Source organism: Condylura cristata, unplaced genomic scaffold, assembly GCF_000260355.1.
Source record: "Condylura cristata isolate star-nosed mole 26May11 unplaced genomic scaffold, ConCri1.0 scaffold00029, whole genome shotgun sequence".
Taxonomy (NCBI): domain Eukaryota; kingdom Metazoa; phylum Chordata; class Mammalia; order Eulipotyphla; family Talpidae; genus Condylura; species Condylura cristata.
Genome location: NW_004567130.1, coordinates 123444 through 148099, shown reverse-complemented (window position 1 = coordinate 148099; position 24656 = coordinate 123444). Strand labels below are relative to the sequence as shown.

The 24656-nt window shown below is 39.3% G+C and overlaps 1 protein-coding gene across 2 annotated transcripts; it reads left to right on the top strand.

The window, feature by feature from the left end:
* Positions 1-1610: 1610 nt before the first annotated feature.
* ZCCHC8 (zinc finger, CCHC domain containing 8) lies at positions 1611-24325 on the top strand. Of its 2 annotated transcripts, XM_004690801.2 has the most exons (14): positions 1611-2301; positions 3399-3441; positions 6163-6237; positions 8297-8402; positions 9272-9349; positions 12552-12655; positions 12772-12837; positions 13443-13503; positions 13928-14070; positions 14322-14464; positions 17411-17532; positions 17760-17846; positions 18631-18751; positions 22604-24325. In XM_004690801.2, exons 1-14 carry the CDS (start codon positions 2097-2099, stop codon positions 23359-23361), a joined length of 2112 nt encoding a protein of 703 aa, XP_004690858.1. In that variant the 5' UTR covers positions 1611-2096; the 3' UTR covers positions 23362-24325. The 2 variants fall into 2 exon arrangements, with proteins under 2 accessions (XP_004690858.1, XP_012586647.1); XM_012731193.1 differs by lacking the exons at positions 12552-12655; positions 12772-12837; positions 13443-13503 and having other exon boundaries at positions 22604-24324.
* Positions 24326-24656: the final 331 nt, after the last annotated feature.

The window sequence follows — 24656 nt, the reverse complement described above, 5'->3', positions numbered from 1 at the left end:
AGGGAGCAGGGAGCAAAACAGGAGAGGTATACTTTGTCATGTGGGTCAGCTCCCTTGACTGGGGATCGAACTGTGCTGTAGTTGCTGGTTGCTTCATAGTGCTGAGACTTAACTCCTTGTGCCACTGCAGAGATACTTCATAGTTAATTTTAAAACTCACTGTATATTTTGCATTTTAACATGGATAAGAAGTGTTTTCATTTAAATCTTTTGTTATCCCCTTAGGCTGTTACTATGATTTATTTCAGTTCAAAATCTTGCACTGCATGACTAATGTTTTGGGTATTAGCCTTACAAACTGACCATAAATATAAATAGCCCACTAGATAATGAAGACAGGGCCATAAGGTTAAAATATTTGAGGCAAGATAGAAAAAGTGTCAGAACAAGTTAGCTTTGAAGATAATTTAGAAGATAGAGCAGGATTGGTAGCTGTGTTTAAATGTTGGCAAAAAATACAAGTTCAAAGGTGAAGTTTTCTTTCAGCTTGGGTGATGGTGGGTTTTGATTTGTTAAACTTTGTGTTTTTCAAGATGTACATGTTTTCTTATGCAATCAGTTAAATCACTTTCCATAAAAAACTCTTAACATGCAACTGTTAAACTATTTAGTTCCTAACTTTACCCAAAATCCAACTGCTAAATCTGTATCCTTTTTTTTTTTTTTTTAACCTTCAGCGTTGCAATGATAACTGAAATGCTTAAGAAATTTCTTACCCCTGGCAGTTACTTCTTTACAGTTACCTGTAAGGGAGCTCTCTGCACTCCCAAACCCTGTCCACATCTATTTTCTATCTTAAATGATACTCAACGAGTTTCTTAAATTAGAATGTGGCAAATTTTTACTTACAAACCCCCACCCCTTTTTTAATCATTCCTTTATCAATCCTTCAACTAGCCCTGTTGCTTAAATTTTATCTTCTAATATTCTCTGCATCTAAATACTCTCTGCTCCACTGACACTACTGCTACCCAAGCATTTATTGGCTTGAGTACTGTAAGAATATGTCATGTTTACTGACTCAAAACTTTACTTTCGCGCCATCTCCAATACTTTTTGTTATGCAATCCAGGACTGACAAAATGAAAAAGTGTGTCAAGAACTGCTTAAAATAACGACTTGGGGGTGGAAACAGGAACCCTCATTTGACCCATGAGCACTGAGCTATAAGTCCCAGCTGCTGCTTGCTTCACTCTGCCTTTTCAAAAGGGATTCCTGAGCCGGGAGAGCTCTGAATTCAGTCCTCAACCCATCTTTGCCCCTCTAACACTTCATATTTCAGTTCAAACGTCAATAGTTAAGTAGATCCCCAAAGTATACCAAGTTTATTGCCTGTCCCTAACTTGCTGTGTTTTCACAAATTTCTTATAATGAATGCCCATCAACATCCACCTTGCCCCATGAATAGGAAGATTCAGGGGTGCTTATTTATCCTTCCTACCCTCCATCTTTTCCCATGAGAGGCAGGGATATTCTTTACTTTTTTGTATTAGAACAGTGGCTGGCACACTGAATGTGGTAACTAATACTGAATGAACGAGTAACTGGACGAGAGAAATCCCCGAAAGTCACCAGAAACATTTAAAATGCTTTAACAATCTGATTTTTCATTTAAAAAGTCACACAATCCCAGCAAACCCAAGTCGTTTGACAGAGCAGCCTGTGGCAAAACTGGAGATCCTTACTCTCTGGCTGCTGTTAGCACGCAACCAGAATCTGTGACGAACCAAGCGACGTTTCAGCCCTAGATGCAGAACCAGGACGGCCCAACGTTCTCACACATCTATTCTAGCAGCCTATCTTCCCGTTTAAAGAGAACCAATCCCAGTATGCATTGCAAACAATGAGTTGGTTGCGTAGAAACCACATGACCCAGCATGACGTGCTCCCCAGGAAACTCGGGAGAAAGACTTGAGACGCCTTGCATCCTGGAAGTTGTAGTCCAGGGCAGTGGCCCGCCCCTCGTGCCTCTTCAGCGACCTGCGTGAGGAGAAAAGCCTACTGGGTGGCCCCGCCCGGCCCGAGCCCAGAGAGCGACACCGCCCTCCCACTTTCGCCCCTGGCTCCGCCTCTCCGAATCCTTCCTGCGGCCCAAAATGGCGGCGGGGGTGGATTTTGGCGACCTAGAGCTGTTCGAGGCGTTCGACCACCCGGAGGAGTCAATGCCGAAGCCTGTTCACACCCGTTTCAAGGACGACTACGGCGATGGCGACGAGGAGGACGAGAACGTGGCGGATGACGCCGAGCTACGGGAGCGGCTTCGGCAGTGCGAGGAAACCGTCGAGCAGCTCCGCGCGGAAAATATCCTTCCCGCTCGCCGGGCCCTGTTACCGGGCGTGGGGTCGCTGCGTGCCTGGGAGGCGTGGGCTGACGTTCCGCCAGGGCCGGAGTTCCGAGGTCGGTCGCTCTCGGCCCTGGGGGGGCACTCGAGGCTACGGGTGGCGGTGCGGCCCGCGGGGCCTTGGGGACCCCGCGCTCCGACCGCTGTGTCCCCGGATTCGCGACGGCTTTCAGGGTCTTCCAACCCTTTCTGCGGTTAGTCGGCGGTCTGGCCCCGTTTGCTCCCCTTCCGGAAGCGTTCCCCGATCCCCGCGTGCGTCAGGGGTGACCAGATCTTTTCGTTAGCGGGGCCGCAGCTTGGGTAATCCCAGGATTTGGGGTCTGGGGCCTGCAAAGATGCAGATGGGGGTTCTAAGGAAAGTCCCTCCTCCCGGAAAGAGATTCGGTGGAGGAAGCGACGTCTAGCTTGAGGAAAACGCGCCCCAAAAGTTTACCTTTGACTTAAGTCACATGGATACAGCCTTTCTAGTAAGATTTGTTAGTGGGTTAGATTCTTTGAGGGTCGTGTTTTCTTCCTTTAAGTACAGATAACCTTTGGCTCAAGGAGTTTGCCTTATAAAAAGTGATTTCTGAAAAAGGACCGTAAATGTTTTAGGTTTCGAAATTTTTTATTTTTTCCTCGACGTTTTATTATGAAAAATTTCAAAATACAGGCAGTTTGGCAGCATGGTGCGGTGGGCATCCGTAGATCCTGGGCTAGGTTCGTCTGACGTTTGTTTGTTTTACTGTGTTTACTTGTTCACAGTCTTTAATACTTTTGATTTGGAAATTTTTACCTAAGCCAACGGCTCTAACTTCTGATGGGCCACCCTTGTTTGAGTAACAGTTTTTGGTTCAGTCCATTAGTCTATTTTGAACGTCGTGAAAGTATCTTACAAATTATTGCAAAGTCTGAAAACTCTAAAATTTTAAACCTAAATGCCTAGTCTTGCAACAAAATGGGAGCCCAGGGAGTCGTTCGAAAAATATTGTCTGACAGCAAAAAGTGAGAGCAGTTGAATTTTATGATCCTTTTGATTCTGTTTAATGACAGCTTACATTCCTTAACAAGTAATAACATAAAGAACTTAAAAGAAAATTGAACATTCTGACTCGACCAAGGTATGAGCTCTTGGACCATTGGTGTTCTTTATTTTTTAAATACTGATATTAACACTGAACCACAACTTACTGGTAAAAAATGTGTTTTAAGGTCTTTGTGTTTTTGTTCAATGTACCCAAATAGAATGACCTTCTATTTGTAATCTGTGAGGATGGAATTTGAATTCTCATATTAGGTGGGATGATTTGAGATACGATATAGAAAATTGTGACCTAATGTTTGTAACAGGCATAGCAGATATTCTTTACAACAGGAATAGCAGATACTCCTATTCAGTAAACATCTGTGGGGTATTAAAATTAAATCATAGTATGCTAATGAAAAATTTATTACAGTTAAGATGTGTTCAGAGGTACAACATTTTAGAAGAGAAAGTCATGTGCCTTTGAAAACATACAGTGAAGGCCCTCCCTGGTGGCACAACCGGTTAAGAGCAGCACTATGAAATTAGCCACAGCTGCTTTAGCTCGAGTTTGATCCCTACCTGGGAGGTGGCAGACCTCTCCCCTGACCCACCTACTGCTCCCCTCAGCAGAGTACTTTTGTCAGTCTCACCCCACTCTGTCCCTGGTGAATCCTCTCACTGCACCTCTGGCCTGTACCCTGGTTCTGTATACATAAAGAAATCTTAAAAAAAAAAAAAAAAAGAAAAGAAAACATACAACTTTGCAGTCAGGCATTTTGATAGACCGTTGAATGTCGATACCTCAGTGGCTCAATAAGTCTAGAATATTTGTCAAAGTACAAATTTATTATGTGGAATGATGTTTTAAAGTTTCCAGAGTTTGGGGGTGTCATTGTGGCATTTCACATGCACTATTTTGTTTCTGGTGCCAGCTGGACATATTTGTGACCAAAAGTTTAAAATTTTAGAATTTATATATATATATATATATATATATATTTTTTAAATTTAGATATACTTTAAATGACCTTTCCATACCCGATCTTCCTTCCGCTATGTGAGCATAGTGGAATCTAAATTTATTTTTGGTTAGCTATAAGTGTATTGAACGTAGCTGAGAGATATAGAAAATTGTGACCTAACGTTTGTAACAGGCATAGCAGATATACATAGCTGAGAGTCTTTAAAAATTATTTTTATGTATTTGAAGATATCTTAAAATTTCCAGGAGTTGATAATTTAAATGCTAAATATTTATTTGGAAAAGTGTTATAATTAACTGAGTTCAAAAAATTAGGATATTTTATGTTTTGCTGGTTTATAAGAAACTATTCTTAATGTCATGAAAAATAAATGATTAGTTTTTTTAAAATTAGTACCGCATGTATTGTCAGGCTGCTAAGGAAGTGTTCTACAAACAACCAAGGAAAAGAGAGAAATAAAATCACCTAGATAAAATTTGCGCCCACAGTGTCTTGATTTAGTCCTTATCCTTGGAACTATTGTGATCAGAAGTTTCTCTTTCTTGTATCCAAGAAAATCACAAACATAGAAGTTAGAACAGTAAATAAAACCCAGATTTTCATCATTTACATGTAATAGTATTTTTTGCCATATTTTCTTCTAATCTCTTATACACATTTTATCCCAAATATTTCAGCTTGCTTTTTTAAAAAAGATTTTTCATGCACTACCACAATATTCATTATTACAGCTAGTAACTGGCATGATTTCCTTAATAATATTCCCTGTATAGCCTGTATGAAGTTTCCCCAAGTGGAAGCCGTTAGAGCTGATTGCTCAAACTAGATTCCAGTCAAAGACTATGGAAATGGATGTGGTTTTTATTTTTAGAAGATTTTATTTACTTTTTTTGTAGAGTTGAGGTGTAGGTCAGAGGTGGGGGTTGGGGGGGAGGGCTGAGAGAATTTACCAGAGACAGAGTTGGGAGCAGAACAGGTTGAAAAACACTGCTGAAGGGAGCAGCGGATGAGACAGGAGAGGTTGGTTGTGTCAAGTGGGTCAGCTCCCTGACAGGGGATTGAGCTCAGGCTATTGCAGTGATAGTGCTGAAACTCTACGCCACCAGGGAGGCCCTGGATGTGATTTTTAAAAAGCATTGTGTAAAAACCGAGATTCATACACACCGAAACAAATTCTGAACCTCTTCATGTTTTATTTATTGATGCCAGTAATTCTAAATACAGATTGATTTCACTTGCGGTACAGGCAGATGAGAAGCAGAATCAGATGCCGCTGGCCCCAGTTAATAGCCGAGATGCATTGCAGGTTTCCAGACTGCATTTCAGTTCTATTTTTTGCAGGTCAAATCCAGCAATACTACACATTTGATATCACTTGAGTCTTGAATTGAGATGGTGAAATGTGTTATATCCACCAAGACTCTTAACCACTTATTTATGAAGTGTAAATTTCCCCATATATTTCCAAATCAAACTCACCATGGTTGTTTTAGGAATATATATTCCTATAATTTGCTGGTTTAGCTATACCTTAGAGTCTCTCAATTTGTATAGAAATAAACTATTAGATAAGGAAACTTTCTGGTTGAAAACTGAAAGAATAACTAGTTTTGAAATTTTTACATGAGATTTTAAAAAATTTAAGTGATACTTTTGTAAAAACCATTAAAGTAGGTTAAATTGGTGAAAGCTTAAGATTTTTCTTAAAACAAGTTCTTGATTTTATTTCTAAAATATAGAATCTTGGTATTTAAGAACTATAAAGGTTGTATGTTTTCATATGCAATTTTACTTTAATATTTTCTAAGAAATTGTTTTAACTTCTGTTTTAGTGGAATATTGGTGGACAATACTAAGTTAGATGGACCTTTATTGCAGATTCTTTTTATGAACAATGTTATTTCAAAGTAAGTAATTCCTTTTCCTAAATATGAGTTAATGTGTTTATGAAGGAATGCCTACTATAAATAATGCTCTTGGTTTTCATTTCTACTTTTTTTACTTAAAATTATGGAATTAAGATAAAAGCAAGGACATCGCAATCTCATAAACCTAAATTTGTTCCCAGATTACTACTCTACACATATATGTGATTGTGGATAGTTTAAAGATCCTCTCTGCTTAGGGCCTTTCCTGGTGGCACAAAGGGGTTAAAGCACAGCCATTTCAGCACGAGTTCAATCCCTGGCCAGGGAGGTGACCCACATGGCGCAGCAGATCTCTTCTGTCTTGCCTGCTGCGCTGTGCCCCTCAGCAGTATACTTCTTCAGTCTGTTCTGCTCCCCACTCTTGTCTCTAGTGAATCCTCCCACTCCCCCATATCCTAGTTCAGTATGCATAAATAAATAAATCTTTAAAAAATAAAAGCACAGTAAATAACGTTAGACCTTTCTCCTCCAAAATCAGGTGACTGAGTTTTCCCTGTTGGCTACATTTAAAACCCATGTGCTGTTACAGTTTTTAATACTTTTTAAAGATTTATTTATTTATGCATACTGAACTAGGATATGGGGGAGTGGGAGGATTCACTAGAGACAAGAGTGGGGAGCAGAACAGGAGGATCTACTGAAATACACTGCTGAGGGGACCAGCTGGCAAGACAGGAGAGGTCTGCTGTGCCACATGGGTTACCTTCCTGGCCAGGGATCCAACTCATGTTGCAATGGCTGGCAATAGCTTCAAAGTGCTGAGACAACCCCTTGAGCCACCAGGGAGGCCCTGTTTTTAATATTGAAACTAAACTTTTGCACACCCACAAGAAGCTTGGATAGAGGGTAACTTAAGGCATTCCTGCAGTGCTTGCTCGAGTATTCTGAAACTGAGGCCTTGCCCTTTTTCTTCCTCCGTCAGAGATATCTCAGAGGTTTGTTCACTCTTACTTCACCATATTGCTATCTTTTATGCTGGGCAAGGAGAAGGAGATAATGGAGCCATGTGGCGCATTAGATGTGTGGCAGGCTCATTCCCTGTGCTCTCTCAGCAGAGCCCAGGGCTCTGAAGTGGGGAAAGCTGGGTGGTGAATGCAGCGGCAGCAAGGTCAGTACCAGAGGTGTGATGGCTCTAGCAGTGTTGTTGATACCAGATTAGAACTGGTATCTGCTCTAGCTCACTACAGCATTATTTCTGCAGCATTCACCTGACATTTTGCTGGCAGACATCTCAGAATGACAGAGCTAAAGAGAACTGAAAGAAGTCTGTATGGAGGAAGTTGTTTATCCAACTGACTCCTTTTGGCGCCTCTTGACCAAGGCTTTGAAGAATATGTGTTCAGTGTATTTCTAGAGCTGGACCTCAGTGGTTTTTTTTTTACATTGCATTTTGGTCTTTTTTGTTTGTTTTTTTCCTCCAGCTTGATATCAACATGGGTGTTACCTTGAGTAGAGTCTAGGAGGAGGATATGGAAGAACTGAATGTTTGGTTGTCTTTGTGTTGCAGAAATATGTGTCTAGGAAACAGAGTAGGAAGAAAGCTTTTCAATGTGTAGCTCTTTTAGTTCCTCTGGATTTTGTATTACTCAAATACTAGGCTGTAGAACAAAACCCAGTGTGACAATAGATTTACAGTGATAATTGTTTCAAATCTTTGTTGACTATTTGAAATAGCCCCTAGAAATGGAAAATTTGGGGGAAATCTATAAATACATCAATCCAGATTACATCTCTATAAATTACACAGAATTTTAAGAAATATACACTTATTGTGTACTTAAGTACATAAATTTGTAATTAAAATCTACCTTTTTTTGAATAAATGTTTACTAGCTGCTATAAGGCCAAGGACTGTTAGGTTATTATAATGTTAGTTAACTTGGCAACAAATGTGCATTTTTTCTAAGAAATAGTTTCCTGAGTGTTAGTGTGAACAAATAAAATGACAAAATGCCCCTGATAACTTTTAACAGTGTTTACAGTTTTAATTTAGTCAGTGTTTTACTATGGATTCTGACTATTTCATCCTCTTACACAGGCAATATCATCAAGAAATAGAGGAATTTGTATCAAATTTAGTCAGAAGATTTGAGGACCAGCAGAAAAATGATGTGGAAAAGACTTCCTTTAATCTTTTGCCCCAGGTATTTCAAATTTAAAAGAGTAATAGGTCATGCTTTTTACTACCAATTATTAAGTCATGTGGCTACTCTTGAATCAACTCCTAGTGATTGTTAAGATTGTTCACCTCAAATCCTCCTCCATAGTCAAATGCAGCCATAGGATTTTCTTTCCTTCTTTTTAAAAAAAGGCTTATTTATTTATACATACAAGAACTGGGGTGTAGCGAGAGGTGCACGTGGTGAGAGGATTCACCAGAGTGGGGAGCAGAACAGGTAGATGTACTAAAATACACTGGGGAGGGGAGCATTGGGCTAGACAGGAGGGTCTGCTGTGACATGTGGGTCAGCTCCCGGGCCGGGGATCCAACTTGTGCTGCAGAGGCTGCAGAGTTTCATAGTACTGTAACTTAACTCCTTGCGCCACCAGGGAGGACCTCAATTTCTAAATATTTAAGAAACAACATACGCTTAATGCTAAAAACAATATTATTTAATTTTAATTTGAGGAACACTTAAAAAATTTTGTAGTAGCTTGAGTTCTGTCAAGTATTAGCCAGTAATATAAAATTGCTTTTAATCTTTCTTGTTATATGATTTCAAGATTAAGTCTGCCTTTCCAGGACATTCTATAATTAATATTAATTAACAAATTCATAGCATATGCTAATGATGCTGTTTTTATAATTTTGTTTTCTCACTTGTAAAATTTCTTTCATAAGTATTCCCAGCTTGAAAACTCATCCTAATACCACAGTGATGAATTCAAATTTTTATGCACCTTAATAAGTCTTTTAGAAAGTAAAGGAGTGTATTCAGGTTCCTAATACTTGAAATTTAAAGTCACTAATAATTGGTTATCCCTTTCTAACATGTGTTTTTCTTTGTGTTAGCCATCCAGTGTTATGTTAGAAGAGGATCATAAAGTAGAAGAGTCTTGTGCTGTTAAAAACAACAAGGAAGCTTTTAGTGTAAGTTTGGATGTGTTAGTTTTGAATTCTGCGCTATGATTCCTATCCTATGGCAGTTGGGTGGCACTGAAATGGTAGCCTGCAGTCTGTGTAGTCACAGGTCATCGAGTGATTGCACGTTTATTAAATTTACTATAATAGGGTAGACTTCAGCCTTTTTGTATTATATTTTGCTTCATAATAACTATGCATTGTGACTTGGGGACACAATAGGCCTACTTTGGGAAACTGTTGTCCCGACCAGTCTTTTTATGTTTATTTTTAAGAATTTGGATGAAGATATAGGAAACAGAGTTGTAGAACTTGGAGAAGGGTGAAATTGAGAGGAATAAATAAATATAAAAGATGGCAAATATGAAATTCAGAATGTTGACAGATTTAAATGGTGGGCAAAAAAATAGAAGAAACTTAATGGTGATAAGCTACATTAAAACTTCAGTACCTGATTACAGTTGGATGCAGTGTGGTGGTGTGATTTTTGTATTCTGTAACTTTTTTAAAGAAGATAATCTTGAATTCTGTTGAAGAAAGATGAGTTTTCGTGTTTATGGGGTGTTGTGTCCAATTTTGAGGGCTTGGGGGTGTTGGAATGGGGTGTTGGAATGATGAAGAGCTTACAGACATTATTGACAAGAGTTTCACATCTCTGTGAATGTGATAATGGCTATTATTTACAAAAGGCACCATTTTAAGTCATTCTGTATAGCGTCAAATGGAAGAGTTAGGAACTAATTGAATTAAGTACAGAAAAAGAACATTTCAGCTAAAATTTCAGAAAGCAAAAGTCTGTCAGAGATGTGAAAAATGTAATGGTGTATCTTAAAAAATGTGAACTCCATAGTCAAAGACCAAAATCCTGTCAGGACACGTGAATGAAAAATTTCTGAAATTTAATTGATAATTTTTCATTTTCTTTTTAATACTAAGTACTAGGATTTATAATAGTATCTTTCTGGGAATTTTGTGTATTTCTTTAGTCCTTGAGTAGGTACTAGTAAATATTTACTGATGCTTCTTGGGCCAAGCAATGTTTTTGGTTCCAGGAACACAGCAGTGAAATAAGGGGCAAAGTTCCCACTCTCAGTGAGTTATATTCTAATGGGGTGCACAGTGAAGCAAGATGGGAGGTCCACATTACCTGGGGACTCCTCTGCTTGGGTAGTGAGTGGTTAGTGAGCCAAGACCTGAACAGCCTGCGGGGTTGAGCCTCACTCTGGGCTGGAGTTTGGGAGGGTCAAGCTGTGAGGTAGAGGCAAGCCCAAATTGCTCACCATCTCCCCAGCCTCAGTACATTACAAATATTACTTGTGAAGGTGCTATGATTACTTTTGTCACAGAAACAGACCAGCTGAGTAATTTGTTGGTTGCCCCTTGGCTAATAGTGACAAAACCAGGTTTGAATCCAGATCTTCTGTCTCCAGAGTATATATCATCTGAATCTTTATGTTGCATACTAGGCCATAGTAAGGACTTTGGATTTTACTCTGAATGAGATGAGGCTATAAGAAGGTTTAAGCAGAAATGTGACATGAATTTTTAAAATAACTGGCTTCTATATGGAAAATAGTCTGTAGCTGTTTGCAAGTGGAAACAGAAGCCCAGTTAGGACATTATTGTGTTGACATCAGGTGAGAGAAAATGGCAACTTAGACTAGAGTGAAAGTGGTGGTGATGAGAAATGTTAGAACATGGATATACTTTGAGAGTAGAATTGATCAAATGTATTAAACAGTTGGATATAGAATATGGAAAGTAGTGAGAATGCTGAAGGAGCTGTAAGATTTTTGTTACCTTTGCTGTGATGGGAAAGACTGGATGGAGAAACAGATTTCGGAAGGAGTAGGAATCCAGTGTAGTTTTAAATGAGTGAGTTTGAAATGTTTATTATGTGTCCAGTGTGAGCTGACAAGGCAGCACTTCACATATGCAGGATTGGAGTTCAGGAACCAGAACTGAACATTTGGGGATTGTCAGCATATAAATTATATCTCACACCCTGATTCTGGGTGAATCAGTTAGGAATGAAAGTATAGAGGAGGACTATGCAATGATCCTTAGAGAAGGGGATTGAGCAAAAAAGACTGAGATGAACTGGTTAGCAAGGTTGGAAGAAAAACGAGAAGGGTGTCCAGTATCCCAAGTGAAGGTTTTCTAGAAGGAAGAAAGGAGTCAGCAGTGTCAGTGATTGCTGTTAGGTTAAGATATAGATGGGGAGCTGGTTGTTGAATTTGGCTGTGTGTAGGCCCTTTGAACAGCTCTATCATCAGAAGCTTAGTACCCTGTTGGAAGGCTTAGAGGAGATGTCCTGGAGGGAACATAATGCCATTTTAAACAAAAGTGGAGCGAACACTGTAGATTAGAGGAGACAAAAGGATATCTCTAGATGCAACATGAGAATCCTCATCAAATTCTGCCTTGGGTTTTTAAAAGAAGTTACAAAGGCATTTTAGGACCATTTGGGGAAAATTGAATATATATTGAAGATAGATGATATTAGGGAGTTTTTCCTTAGGTTTGACAATGGTATTGTGGTTTGTAGGAGAAGGTTCTTACTCATTGCAGGCTACTCGAAGTATGTGAGTGGTAAAATGTCAGGAAAATTGTCTGTAACCACATAACCTGTGCATAAGCGAAAGACCAGTTAGGATGTTTGTATTAACCTTTGACGAGGGAAAATAGTGTCTTAGACAAGATAGGAGTGATAATGTCCTTTCTTTTAGTCACTCAATAAGAAGAAAGACAGACTTGTGCACAAAAATGTCAGTTAACAATTATGAATTTACATAGAACCTGGTTTTGACTGTACCATTTTTCAGTTCATTATATAAAGTTACAAAATTTGAAGAGAAAAAAGTATGAAGAAAGGAAATGAGAACATAGATAAATTTTCTGCAAGTCTTGCTACAAAGAAATGAGAAACGGGGGATGGACGAAAAAATGTACAAAATGAAGAATGATTAAAATATTTATATATATATAAAATAAAATGAAAAGTCAATGCTCTAGGAGACAAAGGAAGCTTAAAGATGTAGCTTTTATTTGCACATGGATATCTGGCTCCTTTTATAAGGAGTTGATGATCATCATTTCTGATGATTCTATCCAAAAAAAATTTTTAGAACAATTAATCTTAGTCTTACATTATTTAATGTCTTTTTTCCTGCATTTTCAAATAGCAATATTTTTGACTTGTTTTCTGCAGGTTGTAGGAAGTGTCCTGTATTTTACTAATTTTTGCCTTGATAAATTGGGGCAACCGCTACTAAATGAAAACCCTCAGCTTACCGAAGGATGGGAAATACCCAAGTATCCTACATAGTGAATGAAGATCTTTTATGCATCTTGCCAATAAGTTCACCTTTTAAAAAATTTACCATATTTTGCAGACTATGATAACTATTCCTTAATAAAATTCACTAAAGGTACCAGCAAGTCTTCAGCCACATTGTTTCTCTAGAAGGGCAAGAAATACAAGTAAAGGCAAAAAGGTTTGTGTGGGCAGTTGTTTTCATTTTCTTCTTTTATTTAAAACCAAAATTATAAACTCTTTTAGCTTGAATAGTTAATAGTCTTTATAGTTAATAGTCTTTATTGCTGGGTTACTATAAAGTTAATTACAGTTTGATCTGGCATTTCAATATATAGACATATATTAAATGTTCAAATCAGTCATCTGTGTATTGGAATACACTCCCAAGGGTTCATTCCCAAGGTCTCTGGGTGGGTGGAAAGGTGTCATTATTGCTGGCTATTTAATTGCTGTCTTATGACCATTTGCCCCTTCCCATATTAACTAGAGGAAATAAAATCATCTGTTTGCCTCAGTTCTTCTGTTTTGAGCCAGAATTCACAAAATTCAAGAGGTAACAGATGAATTAGGAACATAAGGTTTCTTGGTGAAAAGATGAGTAAAAGTACTGTTTATTTACATCACTAAGTACAGGTGATGAAAGTGTACTAATTATGCAGATGTTAGTAACCTGAGGTCTTGGTGCCTTTTTGTCTAATACAGTTTGGTATCATAAAAAATTTTATTGATTTGCTCTTATGATTTTATTTACATTGTGAAAATCTTTGTTTTTTGATCAAATAGGCCAAAGCCTCACTGTTTCAATTGTGGTTCTGAAGAACATCAGATAAAAGATTGCCCAATGGTAAATTTTTCTCATATAAAAAAATCTTTGAACCAGAGTTTTCTCATTATTGTGACATATTTATGGCCTGGTGTGACATGAAGAAACTTCTGTAGCCCTTGAATGTGAAGTCTTTCCAAATTCATACCTAACATTAGAGTAAAAAAATAGTAATAGTGGTCTGTGCTTGAGGTGAATGAAACATTATGTAGAAATTAATTTTTAGAGTTGGTTGTAAAAACTTGATTTTATATTATGGTAATGTCAAGGTAGCAAGTTAGTGACTTCTTTTCCTTGATTGTTTTTCTATGATATCTGCCACTTTTATACTTATACCCTTTATAGTAAAATTGTTTGACCTTAAACAAAGTACCTGCATTTCCTTAATCTCTGGACTATTTCTAAACTGCTTGATACCATTCTTTTCAAATACATTACCATTTAGCCCCGTAATGCTGCGCGAATAAGTGAAAAACGGAAAGAGTACATGGATGCCTGTGGTGAGACAAACAATCAGAATTTTCAGCAGCGATACCATGCTGAAGAGGTCGAGGAGAGATTTGGAAGATTCAAACCTGGAGTTATTAGGTACCTCTGTCAATTTTAACATACCATTTCTGTTTCCCCAGTACTTAGAATGTTTTGTGTATATTGGGGTAGTTTTTAGTATTTAAGGATTCTCTAGCATGTCTATCAATCAGAAACATTCATTGAAATCTTAACAATTATCTGTTAGGTACATACCACATGTTATGTAACATAGGACAGAATTATTTTTAAAATAGCAGATGTCTTTTAATCCAAATAACAATATTTTTTCTTCTTTTCTTTATATTTAGTGAGGAACTTCAGGATGCTCTGGGGGTGACTGAGAAAAGTCTTCCACCCTTTATATATCGAATGCGCCAGCTGGGATACCCACCTGGGTGGCTTAAAGAGGCGGAGTTGGAGAATTCAGGACTTGCACTCTATGACGGACGAGGTATAGCATGTAACACTTAAGTCAGCTTAAGTGTTGTCTTTTTCTTTTTTTCTTCAAAAATCAGAATGTGATAGGATTTATTGGCTTGTTTAGTGTATGCTGAGTTAACTAAAATAGTTTGATGGGTGTTTCCTCTTTTGCAAAGAAGGAAAAAAATTTCATTGAAAATTATTAGATGGATATCTGGATTTGCTTTACTACCTGGGCAAAATTACCAACTCTCCAACTAATCCTCATAATCTCTTGCCTTTCTTGGTAATGGTAATAGGAATACGTAAATACCAAGAGAGAAACCTGTGGAAATTAGATTACTGACCTTCTTGTAGTGTAGTGTTCCTCTCATAGGTATCCGCTCTAGCAAAGTATTCGCATGTGTACAAGGAAATGTTTGTATACAATGATACATATTTTTTAAATAATATATTGGTTTATTTTTACTCATTTTACACATTTTTTCATCTCAGTTGTAATCCCCGTGGGCTTCCCATCACCAAATCACCCACGTGCCATAATCATAGTCCAGTGCATTCCTCTCCCCCCACTGTTTTTGATCCCATTCCCCACTCCACCCCCATAAAATGTCTCTGGTATATAGCTGTTCACAATTATTTTCTCGCCTGGTCTGTTATACTCCTGCTACTCACTACTCCTGTGAGTGAAACCATCCGGTATTTTTCCTTTTTTTTTCTGGCTTATTTCACTAAGCATGATCTTCTCCAGCTCCATCCATGTTGCTGCAAAACACATGTGTTTATTGTTTTTGGTTGCTGACTAATATTCCATTGTGTATATGTACCACATCCTTTTAATCCAGTCATCCACTTTTGGGCATTTGGGCTGTTTCCATGTCTTTCCAATTGTAAATTAAACAGCAATAATCAGTGTTTTTGTGTCTTTTGGGTAGATACCTAAGAGTGGGATTGCTGGGTTGTAGGGAAGCTCCATGTTAAGCAGTTTGAGGAACCTCCAAACAGTTTTCCATAGTGGTTGTACTAGTTTGCATTCCCCCAGCAGTTTAGGAGAGCTCTTTTTTTCTCCACATCCTCTCCAACATTTGTTGTTGCTAGTTGTTTTAAGATGTGCCATTCTCACTGGTTTTAACTTGTATCTCCCTTGTTACAAATGATGTGAACATTTTTTCATATGCTTGTTGGCCATCTGCATTTCCTCTTTGGAGAAGTGTCTTTTTAGCTCTTCTGCCCATTTTTTGATGGGATTGTTTATTTTTGTTGAGTTTCATCAGTTCTTTGTATATCTTTGTGATCAATCCTTTATCACTAGTTTTGTGTGAGGAAATTTTTTCCCAATCATTGGGATGTCTGTCTTTTTATACAATGATATTTTTATAATGTTTAATATAATAGCAAAATATTAAAAAAAGGGTATCCCTGGTACCCTAGGGGTTGTCTCATCGCTGTCACCATAGTGGCCTGAATTGGATTCCTGGAGCTGCTCCCCTTAGCAGTGTATTTCAGAAAATCTGCCTGTTCTATTCCCTGCTCTGTACCTCATGAATCCTCTCATTCCCCATACCTCTGGCTACATCCCAGTTCTTCTGTGTAAAAATAGTTAAAATCTTTAAAAGAGGGCCCTCCTTGGTGGTGAATGGGTTAGAGTGCAGCACTGCAAGCTAGCTGCAGCTGCTTCAGTGCAAGTTTGATCCCCAGCCCTAGAGGTAATAATCCACATGGTGCAGCAGACCTCTCCTGCCTCGTCTTCTGCTCCCTTCAGCAGTGTACTTCATTGATCTGCCTATTCTGCTTGCCACTTTGCCTCTGGTGAATCCTCTCACTGCCTCTGCACCTCTGGCCTGCACCCCAGTTTTGTATGTATAAATAAACAAATATTTTTTAAATCATTAAAAGAAAAAAAATTAGCGACACTGTCAAGACCTATAGTTATGTCTTGGGCCTCCCTAGTGTGTAAGGTTTAAGTTTCAGCTCTATCAAGCTATCACCAGCCACTGCAGCATGAGTTCAGTCCCAGCCAGGGAGCTGATCCACATGGTTCAGCAGATTGCTCTTGTCTCTCCTACTACCCTCACCAGTGTATTACAGTAGATCTGCCTTTATTTAATAAAGGAGATGCTATTAAGACTACTAATAACAATAGTAGTTCAGGGATACTTGAGAATCACTCTGTCTTTTGTGAACCCTCTCAGCCCCTGCACCTTTGGCCTTATATTCATAAATATATATATATATTCATGTATATATATATTCATAATATATATATAAGAGCACCCCAGCTCTTATATTCATAAATAAATAAAAACTTAAAAAAATTTAATTATGAAAAAGGAATGCAGTCTCAAAAGGATATTTTGGATATACTGTTATGTCAAAATTTCATGTTTAAATCTGGCTACTAAATTTTAAAAAAGTTCTTGAACTTGGAGACCTCCTTTAAGCACTATGATGCTATCTGCAGCACGAGGGAAATCCTTGGCTAGGGAGCTGACTCATGGTGCAGCAGATCGCTCCTGTCTCGCCTGCTGCTCACCTCAGCAGTGTAATTCAGTACATCTGCCTGTTCTACTTCCTGCTCTGTATTTGTGACTCCTTTCACCCCAGACACCTCTGGCTTATACCATAGTTGTTCTAGGTAAAAATAAATAAAATCTTTCAAAAAAATAATTAGTGGTCCCCAAGTATCCTTGAGTGACTACTGTTATTGGTAAAGAGGTCTTAATAGCGTCTCCTTTATTAAATAAAATGCAAGCATTGGAACAGAGAATGAAACAGATAGTAAGGTCAGTACAAAAGAGACTTTCAAGCAACCCATGGAAGAATCAAAGTATCCAAGATTTTAAATACTTATTTTTTATCAAAGTACCATGTTGATATTGGTTTAAAATTTTCTTGGTTCTGACAAATTATAATTAAAAGCCATTCTCTGAACAATGCTGTTGCCATGAATATTAACTCTGCTGATGGTCTGTGACAGATGATACAGATGGGGAAGCAGAAGCGGGGGAAGTGAAGCAGCATCAGAGTGTCACTTATGACCTCTCAAAATTGGTGAACTACCCAGGTTTCAACATTTCTACTCCCAGGGGAATTCCAGATGTAAGTATACTGTGGTATTATTCTGGAATGTAATAATTATGATGTTTAAAGATCGTTCAGAACATTCTGTAGGCAGTTGTATTGTTTTCCTTTAGGGCACTGTTATTTTCATTAGTTCTCCCAAAAAGGAAAATCACATATGAGAACTTCTGTACCTTTGCACTAAACCTCACAGCATGACATTTTCCAAATATATGTTTATTTTCTCCTTCTCTTTTCCTCATTAGGAATGGAGGATGTTTGGTTCCATACCAATGCAGGCATGCCAGCAGAAGGATGTGTTTGCCAGTTACCTGACTTCTAACATCCATGCGGTAAATAGATTGTCAGGCTATGTTTTTACTTTATTTTTTAAAGATTCATTTATTTATGCATACAGACCCAGGGTGTAGGCCAGAGGTGCAGGGGCAGTGAGAAGATTTACCAGAGACAGAGTAGGGAGCAGAACAGGCAGATTGACCAAGTACACTGCTGAGTTGAGCAGCAGGTGAGGCAAGATAAGTGTGATGCGCCATGTGGGTCACTTCCCTGACCAGGAATCGAACTCATAAGGGGATCAACTCATGCTGAAGTGGCTGCAACTAGCTTCATAATTCTTGGCTTTAACCTGTTGGGCCACCAGGGAAGGCCCTGGACTGTGGTTTTTGAAAATTGATAGCATTTATCTGTGGGATCGGTGACTCATTTGCATCTTTATTGCCTTTTTTTGCTTTGCATATTGTTTTCTGATGAGTCAAAGGAAAAAACAGGGTCTTTGGTGGCACAAGGGGTTAAAACAGCACTGTGAAGCTTTCGGTAGCCATTGCAGCACTTTACGAGTTCGATCCCCCTTCAGTGAGGTGACCCACATGGCATGGCAGACCTCTCAGCAGTGAATTTCAATCTGTCTGTTCTGCTCTCTACTCGTCTCTGGTGGATCCTCTCACCCACCACACCTCTGGCCTGTATCCCAGTTCTTGTGTGCATAAATAAATAAATCTTTTAAAAAGGAAAAAAACAGCTAAATTCACCAGTTACCTAGTTTTAGCTTCAGTGAAGGGATGGAATGACTCTTTTTCTACCCTACCTAACCAGTGTTTGGCTTGGTTTCCCTCTTAGGCGAGCATGAGGTCTAGTGGCAGCAAGAGGTCTTCATCCCAGTCTAGTCCTGGGAGTCCAAAGAAGCAGAAGAAGGAAACCAGTTCAGCAGCATTGCCCGTGGACATGGAGCTCAACTCTGGTAGGTTTCATCCTGTGCTTTTGATGATGTGAGAAGGTGAGACTTATTTGTCGGTTGGTGAGTTCCACAAGAAATGAGAACCCCTCTATAAGCACTAACTAAATAGTAAATCTTTTATACTTAGTGATCAGAGCATTTCTGCCATTACTGATAAAAGCTGAGTTGGAAAACAGCTTGGTGTATGGGTCAGAAAGCCAGCAAACTGGAATCCCCACTAAGGCAAACCCACTACAGCCCCAGCTGCCCTGCATCTGCACGTCAGGATTGGGGGGAATGTGTGTCCTACCGGAAGCTGGTCCCAAGAGGAGGAAGTACAGCTGAGCTGAGCTTTCTTAGCTATTCTTCCCAGCTCTTGTTAATTCAGTACATTGCCCCTTCTGCCCACTTGGGAAAGAGGAAAAAGCTGGCCTCCTGGGAACCTACCCCCATGTGAAGGCCTTGCTTCCTTGATACCAACCACTGCTCCTTTGGGTTTTCTCTTGGGACTACTGATGAGTAGTTTACATTTTACCCCCAGAAGGTTTTGCAATGGATCCAAACTTTCTTAAACTCTAATGTCCCTCTGAATTCACTCCTTATTCTGTTTTTCATCGTAGATTCTACCCAGCTATTGGGTCCTACATAACAACAGGTATTCTGAAGTGGGATTAAATGGCAACATTAAGATAAATGCATATAGACACTCTTAATAGTAAGATACCAACAATAGATATGAATATACTTAATTTCTATTGAATAAATTTGAATAAATTTGAATGTAAACCACGTTCCCATTTTCCTATTTCCAGGGAGAATTTAAATGAAATTCCTTACAGTCCAGAGAAATTGAAGTCCCAAATTAAATTATTTTGACTTCAGAATCCCCAAACCATCCTCCGTAATTTTTTTTACTCTGCCAAGGGCATTCTTGATGCCTGCCTGAGTAGAGTTCACAGCCTAGACTTTTGGTACCTGCAGTTTTACTTCAATAGTAGCCTCACTTTTAACAAGGTCAGAGAGTTTATGAAGCATAGAATTATTACAACCTTTGCCACATACCTATAAAATTTTGAAAACATGCAATTCCTAAAGACCCAAAAGTAGTTGTTCCAGACAAAATTGTGTTTCTGGAGCAGCCTTATCCAAATTACCAAAGGCCATAACCAAGTAGGTGGGCATATCTTATTGTGGCTTTATTACAGGTTTGGCTTTATCTCAAGAGGCAGAAGATTATAAAGAAAACCAGCTCCCTTTGCTAATGGTTGGGACCAAAGGGTGTTAAGCAAGCAGCCTGCGACCTCTGAATGCCATTGGTTCAGCAAATACCAGCAGAGGCCTTGGTACACAGGCATGGCTGATGAATGCATTCAGTCCCATACCGCAGGCTCAGGCTGTCACCACTGCCTCTGAGCCAGATACAGTTCCTCCTCAGGAAGTATGGCTGAGGCCATACTCACTATGGGTAGTATGGAATGCCAATGTGTCATTTCAGGTCTTTTAGGCATGGAACTCTTGCCCCTGCTGCATACCTTAGAGATGGGCCTGTAGAAGCCTCTACAAAGGTCAGGTGCTATAAAGCTCTTCAGCCTTCCTGTGTCTCCCAGCCCCTCGTCACTCCATCCTTCTGTTGTTTCTCAGTGTTCCCTGTCCAGGTTTTAGATCTTTGAGGGTGTAAGTTCTTTGAATGATCATCAACAATCAAAGTTAGGATTTTTGTTACTGGTTAGAAAGAGAGGGCCAGGACTAGGGTGGATGGTGTTGAAGATGAACAGCACAAAGCCAAGTTTTAGAATTGCTTAGCTGAAGTGCCAAGAGGGCTGCTGCTTGAAATAGGCAGGTTTATTCACACTCAGGTAAATTTCTTTCCCACCCCTAGTGTCATCATAACCTGCCACCAGCTTCCATTCGGCATGGCAGGAGTGCAGTTCAGGTGCTTCTCTGGACAGATGGTTTCCAGAAAGACAAACACTGAGTGGGTCTAATGTCATTTTTCCTGTGGAAAATTCTGCTAGCAAATTTCACAAACCTGGGGGACAATACAATTGTGAATGTCTTTTCCTGTTTTTTTTTTTTTTAACATTTGTTAATAGTATTTATTGTGATACTGGGGTTAATGTAATGTTTGGTTATAGTTTATTCTTAAAAGTGTAACATACATTACTCAAAAAATGTAATCATTAAGCTGTGTTCTCTTCCCTTCCCTCCCCCACTGCTCTTCTTTCTCCTCTTAGGCCACTTTGCTGTAGTTAATAGCAAATAGCAACCGTGTCCTTGTAATTATTGAGGCTGAGCAGTGCTGTTCATCTTCAACACCATCCACCCTACTCCTGGCCCTCTCTTTCTAACCAGTAACAAAAATCCTAACAGCATCTCTGGAATTGCCCCTTAATTCAGACTTCTCTGTCAATTATCATTCTTGATACCCTTACAAGTGAATTTTTTTCAGTCTTTCACTTTTTTTTATCCATTCTTTTTTCTTACGTGTTAACTTAGTAAAATCTAAGTGACCAGTATGTTATACTCTTCTGAATGTTACTGCCTGAACAATAATGGTTTTCATAGCCTTTGAAATTCCATGTTGTTCTGTTGAATTTTCCACAAACACTACTTTAGACCCCTCTGCTACACTATATCGTGGGGGACAGAAGATTGAGTAAGACAGCTACTGCCTTTGCTCACTTCCCTTTGTCACTAAGAAACTGCAGATTATAAATGCCACGTTCCTATAAAGGTAGTGGCCCATTGTGACACACAGAGTGGGTATATTTTGCTGCCGCTGAGCTTATTACAATCTAATGGAGGCACAAAGGAGAAACTGAGTCCCTACTCTTGACAAGGACTTTGTGCCGCTCTCAAAGGGTCTTTTAGGGAGAGGAGCAGCAGGCTTTTGAGACAGCAGGAAATGCGAGTGCAGAAGCAGGTCTTATCAACACTGGGCCAATCATGATGGCAGCATGTAAACCAGGCAGTAAGGAGTAACCTGATGAAGTAGGTAGATTCTTGGGCATAGAGAACTTTATACGGCCTGCGGGACTTCATCCTGTCACTAACGGGAAGGCACTAAAAATTTCTAATGAGGTGGGACAGTTAGCAGGGCCAGCTTTGTTTGTATTTTGGAAAGATAGATTAGTAGTCTAGAGGCAGGGATGGCTGCAATATCCCTTGCCAAAGTAGTAGGCTTGAAAATAAGGTAACAGCCATGAGTCACTACAGGAAAGGATGGATCTCAGAGATCCAAGAACCTGGGGTGTGGCAGCAGAAAAGGGAGAACTGGAATTTTGGTTTTGGAAACTTCGACCAAATTCCACTGTATTGGAGAGAACAGTGAGTTGAAGAGATACCAGGTTTTAGGAGAATTTCCTTTGTTCTGGACACGTCAGGTCTAGTGGGTCCATAGGACATACAGGCCTAGGTAAGTAGCTGGATGAGGGACAGCCTTAGGAAGGAGACCACTGTCCCCTGCCTGTCTCCTTGCCTCCATCTCCAGCCTTCCCCCACTCAGTGATGTAGCCGCCTACATTTCTGGCCTGATTTCCTAGTGTCCTTCCAGGAACCCCAACCTTTGCTTACAGCAGGCTACCTAGAAGTGACTATAGATCGGCATGCCCTGATTTTCTTGTCCTTTTTAAAATGATACAGACAGCGTGGACACTGGTTTCCCGAGAGGTTTTGTCCTGCCAGCTCCCCTGATACAGTCTTCTCAGGTGGATTAGAGGACTTTAGGTGATGGTCTTGATAACTGACACCCACAGAATTTCCCCTCAAGCCAGTTATTTTTGTCCATTGAATCTCCAAATATACCTGAATTCAAATATCTGTCAGTAAAACTGAGTGCTGGAACAACTTAAAAATATCACAACTTTCTCATTTCAGATGTAGAGCACCAGCAGGGCTCTCTGGGTGGGGAAGCTTTTCAGTTTCAGCCCCCACTGCCCCGGGAAACTCCACCACCTATCTTCAATCCTCCGCTGCCCAAGGGCACCCCGCCACTGACTCCCAGTGACTCACCCCAGACCAGAACAGCGTCTGCAGCCATGGACGAAGATGCTCTGACTCTGGAAGAACTAGAAGAGCAACAGAGGCGAATATGGGCAGCCCTGGAGCAGGCAGAGAGTGTGAACAGTGATTCTGATCTTCCTATGGACACACCCTTGACTGGGAATTCGGTTGCTTCTTCCCCTTGTCCAAATGAGCTAGACTTGCCTGTCCCGGAGGGAAAAACCTATGAAAAGCAGATGCCAGATGAGCCTGAGTTCACGAACACTCATGCAAAGAAATCAGAAATGGAACAGTCCTTGAGTCCGGATTCTGAGGCTGCAGTGCCTTGTGAGAAGGAAGAGGAGGCGTCTGCTCAAGTGGGCGCTAAAGATGCTTGTCTTGGTAATGGCAACGTTGTACTAAACTGTGATATGCAGAATGGAGGCAACCAGAAAGACCTTCATGTGGACACCAGCCCCTCAATGGCCACTAAAATTCACAGTCCTGTACCTGACATGAGCAAGTTTGCGACTGGAATAACACCATTTGAATTTGAAAATATGGCAGAATCTACTGGAATGTATCTGAGGATAAGAAACTTGTTAAAGAACTCCCCTCGAAACCAGCAAAAAAACAAAAAAGCTTCTGAATAACTGTTTGACATAGCACCAAGAGTTATTTAATTGTAACTTTGTGTTCTGTTAACTAGTAGACAGACAAATTGTCTTCTCATTGCCCCTCCCATGTTTAAAAATCCATCCAAGGCTTAATTGTGATCTAAAGTCAGGCCAATGTTGAAGAACGGGAAAACTGGGCTTGCTGGTTCACTGTGTTTTATTCTCACTGATAAAAACTTGGGGTGGTGGAGGGAGGGGTGCGGGATATAAATACGTGCTGGTTTCCGGATAGTTTCTTGAGATTTATACTATTTTTGGAGTGTGTCAGGAATGATGGTTTTATCTGTCTTTTGTACATTGTTTTCCCTTTCTACGTTTTGCTAATTACCCTGTATATAAGTTTAATATATCACTTTTTAAAAGAAAAAATTCTAACCATTTTAAATTCATATTTCAACTCTGGTAACCAAATGAAAATCAGGGATGAGCCGCTTTGCCCCATTTGGGGTATTTTTTTGTAAGTGATTTACATACATCAGTTTTAATAACACTTTTACTTTTTGTAACTTCATTCTTCATATGAGCTTGCTATAAAGGTATGTTCATCTTTGTGTACAAGGTTTAATAAATTAGTTTTCACATACATAATCTAAGACTTTGAATATAAAAAGGCGATTGACAGTGTATATGAACCATTTAAGTTGGAAGTAAATCATGTGGTTGCAAAAATTAGTGGTAGCGAAAGTTAATAAAAGAAATTGCAAGTCTGGGTCTTTTCAGTGAATTTCAGCCTTAAATATAGAAATAGCAGCATCTTTTATTAGAGTAATTATTTTGGGAAATAATGGAGAGCAGCTAACCTTTGTACAAAAGTTTTTTGAGAGTTGGACCCCTAAGGTATTAGTGAAAAATAAAAAGAAGACATAAATAATTTTAATCATTAACTATACGAGATGAGACTGTTCTTTTTTTGTCTTTATGTGGAATTACATCTCTATTGTCATGAAGTCCATGAAAATAAACATTCGGATCTTAAATTCTGTCTCAGGTAGTGCTGTCCTGCTCTCAGGCCAGCAGAGGGCGCAAAATGTAATCTCCAGATTTGGCTTTCATTTTGAAAACTTGAGTAACAAAATTTACTGTTCTAAAGGGAATGGGGGAAATTTATTTTCAAGGCACACACAGAACCTGCTAGTAAATGTTAAATACCTTTCACTTTCTGAGTTTATGTAATAAGTATTTTTTTTTAAGATTTGTGCATACAAAAGCTGAAGTATAGGCTAGAGGTGTGGGGGTGGGGTAGGAGGGGTAGTGAGTGGATTCCTCAGAGA

Coding starts and splice junctions, on each gene's coding strand:
- ZCCHC8 (XM_004690801.2), top strand. CDS start 2,097: ATGGCGGCGGGGGTGGATTTTGGCGACCTAGAGCTGTTCGAGGCGTTC. Junction 2,302..3,398: donor CGAGCAGCTCCGCGCGGAAA/ATATCCTTCCCG, acceptor ACAAGTAATAAC/ATAAAGAACTTAAAAGAAAA. Junction 14,071..14,321: donor TTCAAACCTGGAGTTATTAG/GTACCTCTGTCA, acceptor CTTTATATTTAG/TGAGGAACTTCAGGATGCTC.